At 45.2% G+C, this 8,486-nt stretch overlaps 1 protein-coding gene across 1 annotated transcript in view; it reads right to left on the bottom strand.

The window, feature by feature from the left end:
- Window positions 1–2,520: 2,520 nt before the first annotated feature.
- Window positions 2,521–8,486, bottom strand: part of LOC135447990 (synaptotagmin-like protein 2) — a 33,569-nt gene continuing 27,603 nt past the window's right edge. Inside the window, exons 11-17 of the mRNA XM_064713330.1 lie at window positions 8,135–8,304; window positions 7,885–7,987; window positions 7,099–7,260; window positions 6,294–6,372; window positions 5,714–5,813; window positions 5,248–5,453; window positions 2,521–4,138 (exon numbers count right to left, since the gene is read on the bottom strand). Of these exons, the coding sequence (XP_064569400.1) occupies window positions 3,993–4,138; window positions 5,248–5,453; window positions 5,714–5,813; window positions 6,294–6,372; window positions 7,099–7,260; window positions 7,885–7,987; window positions 8,135–8,304 (966 nt within the window). The 3' untranslated portion in view covers window positions 2,521–3,992. The remainder of the gene's footprint in view (window positions 4,139–5,247; window positions 5,454–5,713; window positions 5,814–6,293; window positions 6,373–7,098; window positions 7,261–7,884; window positions 7,988–8,134; window positions 8,305–8,486) is intronic.

The following is an 8,486-nucleotide window of genomic DNA, read 5'->3' as shown; positions in this document are numbered from 1 at the left end:
CCAGGAACCAAAATCTGGGCACTGATTTTGCAAGGGCCTTCACAGTGAGCTTCCCAATTTGTGCTGACAACCTCTGTGGCAGTGCTCAGAGGGACATCTGCTCCCAGGCACCCCCTCTAACACCCGAGGGGTGCAAAATAAGCAGGTGGAAAAAAGAAAGGATTGAGCCATGGAAAATCTTCAAGTATAAACCAGACAATTAAAAAAAAAAAAAAACCTGGTGCTGAATACACTCATGCTTAGTTATCATGATCAGAAATGTATTTATTCAGTTTTTGATACACCAGTCTATTTGATACATTTTTTGACTAAACAAGAAAAAATGCAGCATTTTTTAATTTCAACAGATCATGTTATTACAAGGGTTTATTTAGCCAGCATTTTTTATCTCCAAATCTCTACAGTACTTCAATTTTTCACTGTCTTGGTGAAGGATAAAGCTAGGCAAATATTTAGTAATGGATAATTAATTCAGACACTTCTTTCCATCTCTGCTGAAGCACTCATTCAAGATTTAACAATTCTTTATTTCTTTCTCTTCTTTAGTTAGCTTCTAAACTATTTTCAATAGTTTCTGATACTTGTATTTATTCATGTTACATATTGAATAGCCATAGGCCACGTATTTTATTTGCCTGATGAAGCAGAAATACTTTCTAGAATTTTACTTTTTCTCCATTTCCTTTTAATCCTGGAAGATTTCCAATAAAAATTACATAAATCAGACATAACCTAGAAGAGAGCACACTGGCTCACAAATGCAGAAGCCTCATGGAAAGCAGCTGCCAGCTCTCCTGTAGGTGCTGAGCTTTGTGTTTGATATTAAAGGATGGCACTGCACTCCTGGGGTCACTCCTGTGTCCAGCCCAGGGATCCCCTCAGCTGCCTGTGCTGGCACTGCTGAGTGGGACAGAGAGAAGAGGGAAGGGAAAGTGCTGGCACTGCACCCCCTTGTGCAGGGAAAGGAGGGACACAAACCACAGCCACTGGCACCACAGGCTCTCACCTTTGCATGTAGCTTTGCTTGACTCATTCTACAACTAACCAGTAAATACAGTCAGAAAACTTTCCATCTGTTTTTTCTTTTATTTTCACGAGTTACAACCCACTCTTGTGCCACCAGGCCACATTTACAGGCCAGAGTCTCTGTGAGGTTCAGCATCCACAGACAACAAATGCCAGCATCATAAACCACAAGCAAACAGGCCATTAACCTTATACCCACAAGATGCTCTGCTCCTCCACAGGACACTGGCAATAAATGTGCCTTAAGTCATTTTATGATAAAGTGCTTTCTGTGCAGTAAGTGAAACAGAGAGCATAGCAAATTTTACTGCCCCAGGCTCAGCTGTGTGACAAAAGTGTGTGTGGTTTGGCAGTGTAATCTTTTACTCTGATAAACTATTAAGTGCCAAAGAAAGCTTCTTAAGTTAATCAGGGCTTAATTTAAATAAACAAGCCAGCAAAAGATTAACAAAAAAAAAATCCTCAATGGAATCTGAATACAAAAATAGTCTCACAAAGTCCCATGCCAAGTTCATAAAGTAACTCTGCTGGGATGAACTGGCCCACTGACCCCCTTTTTCTGCCCTCCTGGCACCAGCAATGAAAAATCTGTTAATTTCCTGACACAACACAACCATTTCCAGCTCCATTGATGCAACCAGCACTTCTGGCAACACTGCCATGCAGTAATGCTGATGAGGAGGAGGAGGTGGAGAGGAATCAGCTGAACCCACCAGGAAGAGACCTGGACCTGACACAGAGTCCCTGGTGCTACCACTTTTCCAGCCCCAGCAGAAAGTCTGTCCCAGGAATATCCCTGTCCCTGGGATAGCGGAGCACCAGGAGGAAAGCAGCAGAACTGTGGGTAACTTCACTTCATGCCACCCCACTGACGTGTGCACACCCATTCCAGCTCACACTGACGTGTGCACACCAATTCCAGCTCACACTGACGTGTGCACACCCATTCCAGCTCACACTGATGTGTGCACACCAATTCCAGCTCACACTGATGTGTGCACATCCATTCCAGCTCACATGTGCACACCAATTCCAGCTCACACTGACGTGTGCACACCAATTCCAGCTCAAACCCCACCCCTGCCACCAGGGCTCCTCACAGCAGTCAGGTACACTTTGTACAAATATTCACATGTTCAGCACCTAAAGTAAGGATAATATTTTTTTTAAACTCTCCACTTAGGCCCAGTATTGTTATTTTATCCCACAAAGGTAATAAATCACCAAATCTTGGTAAACAAACATGTCAGGCTGGACCCCCTACAAAGTATTTTGGGGCTGATGTTACAGATGTATGAGCTCCTTCATTAGACAGTCACTGCTTAATTCTGTTGTTCTGTGGACTCTCTTCTAGTGCTTTTATTACTGTGTCTGGTGCATTTCCAATTAGTGTCTTTTTCCAACTGCAAAACCACTTTAATTCTTTTTTTCCCATGAAAGCTGATTATATCCCAAATGTTTCCATTTAAAGAAAAAGTCTTATTACTCTAAGTGTACATTTTTCCATTCATTTATTTACAATCATCTTTGCTAAGCTGAAAATTCACAGTAGGCTTGACTTAAATAAAATCAATCCATCAAAGAAGAATATCAAAATAATTTGAGAGCCAAAATCTAAAGTAGGATAGTTATAAAAATTATTTCTTCATGACATTTCACTTGCCCTTTGGCAAAAAATGCCTCATTTTGACATAACAAAATTTAACACCTCTTTTGCTTTTTTGTTATTTGGAGCACAGTGAAAATAGGTACAAGACAACCAACTGATGACTAAAGAAAAACATTATATTTAATCACAGTATGTACATCCAAAACAGAAACTACAAAGCTGCAATTCAAAATGTATTCACAACACCACCACGGCCCATGTGCCAGGTGCAAAGATTTTTTGCAAGCTACTGGCAAAAGGGAAATTCCAGCCACTGACAGCTCACAGCAGCAGCAGGGGAAGGGAAGGGCAGCAGGGGATGCAGATGCAGGAGACCCCCAGGAAACTGCAGCTCTGCACTCCCTGCACATTCTCTCAGCCCTCCTTACCCCTGCCCCAGCTCCCAGTGTCCCCTGTGTCAGTGTGGCTGTGCCCTTTCCCCCTGACCCTGATGCCAGGCCAGTGTGACACTGTCCCCCACCTCATCAGTTCATATTGAAATGTTTTCCACACAAGGCATTGCAAAGGCCCATTAGCAGTGTAACCATATTTTACATCTGAGCAAACATTTTGGCTTATATTGCACTCAAACTCTCACAAAGAGACTTTCCTGAGGTCTCTGAGGGAGCTTGTGGGAAAGCCAGGGAAACAGTCCCTGCTTGTAAAATCCCACCATCTCCTAAGAGCATCCCTGCACTCTTTCAGATTAAAGCACAAAGAAATTAATATATCAAATTCCTCATTGTCATCCTCCTCAGGTTTCTTCATTTTCTGCTGCAAATAGTCCTCTCTTTCTTTAGATGCACCTTGGAACTCAATTTTCCTCACGTTAAAGAGGTGTTATCACAGGTGACAAACGCAAAGCTCCCATTCTCAAACTGTGCTGGTGATTTGGAGCAATTGTACACCAAGTACAAAGTGTACCCCTTGCAGGGAATATGAATAATGCCATGCTGCTGCTTCAGTACAACTGCATCTCTGCATGGAAGAAAAATGGTACGAGAAATAGTAAAAAGAAAAAAGTATCCATATCTCTTTTTCCTTCTGCCTATGTTCCCAGAGCTTAATGGAATTCAAATTATACATAAATGATTAAACAAAAAGGCAAATTAAGTTTCTTCTTGGTTAAAGTCCTGTTTGGCATCTTCCATGTCCTCTGTGAGTGGATTAGTACTGAACATTAACAGCTCCAAGGTGATGCCCATTAACTGCCTTATTCCCCTGACACTTGCAGCCTGTGGATGGTCTCTCTCCCTGGTGCAGGAAGTTTCCTAATTCTAATGAGCACATTGGGCATTTCCATGGCACCAGCAAGGGGTTATTTCAGCTTTTTCCTCCCTGCCAGTGAGCGCAGGGGCAGCAATCCCTCGATCCATTCATTGGCAGCCAACATCATCTCCTGCCAAAAGGCCACCTCCTCCTGGGTGGAGTCCATCCAGTCCACAGAGATGCCATAGCTCAAACCTGAAAAGAATGAGAAACTTTGAGAGCTACACAAAGAGATCCCACTCCAGGCAAAAACACTCAATGGGATGTAACTGCTGCAGGCAATGTCAACATAAAAGCTGCTGGCTCCCCCTCAGCAAGCTGCACCCTGAGCACCTCCTGTTTACTTGCAAATGCCCATTCTACACCACAGTTCAGAATGAAGTCACTGCAACAGCCACAAAATGCAAGAACCCTAAACATAACCTGCCAAGGAAAGCAGTATTGGGCTCAAGCCCTTCTTGCACCTTTTTGAATGGTAAGAAAGCTCTTAGAGGTTTGGCTTTCCTCTTAAAAGATTTTCTTGTGGACAAGGTGGAGTATTCATCAAAATTCTCTTGTTTCATTTCTCTAGGAATCAAACATACCATAGCAGAAAAGTGTGTACATCCATTCCAATTCAACCAAAACTTCAGGTGCCAATTATTTGTCAGTGAGAGAGAAGACTAAATTTTGATCACAGCTAAACTTGTCTTTATTTTATTTTATTTTATTTTATTTTATTTTATTTTATTTTATTTTATTTTATTTTATTTTATTTTATTTTTATGTCTTATTCTTGTTGACCTTTCCTTTTGGAGAGTCCACAACCCACCTGGTGACATGTGAGGTGGAAAACAGAGAACATACAGGCAAATCCAACAGCCACAGTGTGTGCACCTGCCAGGCAGACCTGCCAGCTACCATGAGCCTTGTCCCCTAGGGTACACTTATCCTGGATTGCAGCATTGTGAGGTGTCTCAGAGAGCACCTCAAGGATGGACAGGCACCACGTGCTACTGTCCTGTGTCACATTCCAGTCCCTCCCTGAGCACTCTTCCCTGGGAGGAGCACCAGTATAATGCTGGTTTGTCAGCCTGTTCTCCTGTAACAGCAGGAAAACTCTCTTGAGTTTTGCCAGACCTCAGATCTGATGTTGGCAGAAAATGTGGGAGCAGAGGGTTGTTACCATGGCACCAGGGCCCCTCCATCCACGACACAGTGCAGGTACCAGTTACTGAGACATTCCATCCCTGGTTTCTCTCCAACAGCAAAATACTCTGTAACTTCCCACTTCACCTTGTAGCTCAGTAAAAGAAAATACTGACCTGTCCCAAGGCCCAGCCTGATTCCTCCAAGGAAATGGTTGGTAAGTTTCTCATGATCCCACACAGTGAGTTCAACACAGGCATCCTTCAGATCCTCTGTGTGAAAGCCATCATACACAATGGTGTGATTGAAAACAGGGTTTGTGTCTCTCTTTATGACTCTGGTCTTTTGGTAGCTCTTCTTACTGGTGTCTGGAAGCACATAGCTTTGGGAGGAGAAAGCACACAGCATGAAGCACTGAACACTGACCAAGAGCTTTATCACAGCAAGGATTTTCCTGCTTTTCCTACAGGTGGAAAACAAGGGCAATTCTCCCCTACACTTCTCCCAGTGCAACACAAAGGCTCTCCACTATGGAGGCACAGCTTGGTGAGCCTGAGAGCAGAGTAGGAAGCACAGCCTTTGTGGGAAGCACAGCCCAGAGCAGGAGCAGCCCCAGGAGCAGCCCCGTGCTCAGGCACTCACCATTTCACAAAGGAATCCACTCCAGATGGACGCAACTGCAGCAGGTCCTTGACGTCTTTGACCCAAATGTGAACTTCACCAGAGGGAGGGTTCCTGGGCCCTGCAGTTTATGAGAAGAGAAAAGCTGTCATGGCAGCCAGAGCCACAGCTCAGAATGACAGGTCTCCTCTCCTGTGGGACCCACACAGCTCCTGTGTGCTCACTGCCCCTCCCTGGGCATCTCAGCACTGCAGCCAGCCCCTGACACAACCTGCCAGTGCTGTATCTGACAGCAAAAGAGATGGAACTGCTGAGCCAAAGCAGCCTTGTGCCTGCCCCACAGGAACATGGGTTCTGTGCTGCTCCTACCTCATCAGCACCCTACAGTGCCCACATGCTCATAAACTGGAGGTGGTTGAGCCGTTCCTCCCTCCCCAGTAAATCCAGATGTGGAAATGAGATGTAGGCTGTAGTGGTGTCACACACTGCCTTTGTGCTGAACTCCAAGATCTTGCTCTGATGAGACTGCTCTTTAAGCAGCCCCAAGCAGATGAGACACTGCAAGCTGTGTGTTTGCCCTTAATGCACGAACCACACTCACCCAGGCTTCCAGGGGGGACATACTTAATGGACAAACTCATCACTCCCCGATGATCCACACCATTAACAGCAGAAAGGCTCTGAAATGGAAAGGGTTATGGCTGACTTAATGGAAGATTGTGGAAACACAGCAAGGCAAACAGCTTTTGACTTCAGTGGAGGAGCACAAATGGACTAACTCTGATTTTCCATGGCTGGAACAGCCCCCTCTTAGGGCAGGTCATTTCTCTGTGGGTTTGTTCTCAAACTCAGTTTCTCAGCAGCAAAAGCCTGAGGATTCAGAGTACAAGGTTGCCCTTCCAGACATGTCCAGCTGGATATAATTAAGCATCTTGGTTCTGGAAGATAAATGTCCTCTAATTGCTTAAAAGGGACCTCATATCAGACCTGTGAATCCAGAAGCATGCAGGAAGTTGTACAGGCTTTACAAACAGTGGCACCTGAATATTCACCTCTCAAGGCACATCAGCTGCTTCACCTAAAACTCTGCTGCTTTTAAGACTTTAAGACTCTGCTTTTTTAAAAGCCTTTATGTGAGTGGAGAGAATGGCAAAGTCATGTCAAAGCTGCTGTGATTAGTGTCAGGTTGCATTCATGACAATGTCCCTGCAGATCAGTCACCAAAACAGACCTGAGAGGGGCATTCATTGTTCTGAGCACTGAGCTGCACTAAGGTGCCCAGGGGTTGTTCCCTAGCGCAGTTCACATTGTCCTGCTCCACCCAAAGCCCTCAAGGAGTCAGGAAGGACTACTGACTGCCACCTTCAGGGCTGGGCTGGAAAGCAGGGCTGCAGTGAGACACTCACCCGGGGCTTCAGTGGGTACCAGTTGAGTTTCCTGTTGCTCCAGTCCCAGCTGGCCAAGTCTATTTCAATCTCTCCCAAAAAACTGTTACGTCCCAGTGGATCGTTGTGCCAAACAGAGAGATTTAATTTTTGGATCAGCAACACCATTTTCTCTATTTTATACTAGAGGAAGAAAGAGAAGTCAGGTTGCTCAAATTTTTATTCTGTTTCTTTCCCAAACAGAAATAAACCACACAAAAGCTTGAATAAGCTCTGAGACACTCAAACCCACCCCACACATATGCACTACCAATGGACTGGCTTCAGTCTGAACATCTCTTTTTTTGTCCTGTAGCAACACTACTACCCTGACAAAGCTTTTCTGCTGAGCACAGGGAAACCTGGCATTCCATTCATCACAGGGCAAAACCAATATTCTTTCAAGAATTATTAACACAGGCCTGGCCATTGTTAAATAATCCTCTATGCTTTGATGAGTATGATCACATAATGCAGACCTTTCTTACCAGTCCTGTGCCTTGTGACTGCATGCCAGGGAAGGGGGAGGACAAACAGCCCTTGCTCTGACTGCAGGACCCTATTGCATCCAAAGATCTGTGTGGTTTTGCAGAGAAATCTTGGGTGCCACATGGATGGGTGCAGAGGAGCCTTTAACACCCCAGGCCTCTCAAAGCCCTGAGGAGAGCAGTGCAGTGCTGGCAGGAGGCAGTAAAGAATCTGGCCAAGAAGGCAGGATCTTCCCAGACCTGCCTGACAGAGCTTTTCAGAGTGTGTGTTTTTCCTTACCCGTAACACCTCATTGTACACGGGGTTCACTGTCCTCTTCTTCACTGATGTTTTCCTCTTGCCCATCCTGGCTTTGTCTGGGAGCAGGTAAGTTTTAACATATCTAGAAAAAAAACTCCAGTTGGACAGTGCCCCACATTGCCAAGCTCTCCACTAAGCTGGCAGGAAGGCAGGAAGGAAAGAACCATTATATTTAAAGAAAATAGAAGTCCTCCAGGAAACAGAACTCAGGCACTGAAAGATCACTCACGGGTCAGATCTGCCTTTCCTCTCATCCACCACAGCCAAGCCCCTGCACTGGGACACGTGCACCTGGAACTCCCGGTTCTTCTCGTCATAGTCCAGGGCAAATTCCACAGTTCCTTGGGCATCCACACTCCCAAAGTCACCACTGTAGACACTGAGCACACTGCCACTCACCTGCCAGGGGAAAGAACAAGGTCAGTGCCACTGAAACAGGCACAGTCTGACTCGGTTCTGGGCAAACATGAGTCTGAGAAATGCATTCCCAGAGAAAAACTCTGGTGTTCCTGTTCTTGTGCAGTGTGGTGCTCTTGACACAGAAAGGGTTCACTGCTGTGGCTGCTCTCAAGGAAGCCAGG

This window comes from Zonotrichia leucophrys, chromosome 4A (genome assembly GCF_028769735.1).
Source record: "Zonotrichia leucophrys gambelii isolate GWCS_2022_RI chromosome 4A, RI_Zleu_2.0, whole genome shotgun sequence".
In the NCBI taxonomy this organism is placed as follows: domain Eukaryota; kingdom Metazoa; phylum Chordata; class Aves; order Passeriformes; family Passerellidae; genus Zonotrichia; species Zonotrichia leucophrys.
This window is presented reverse-complemented; position numbering and strand designations above follow the sequence as displayed.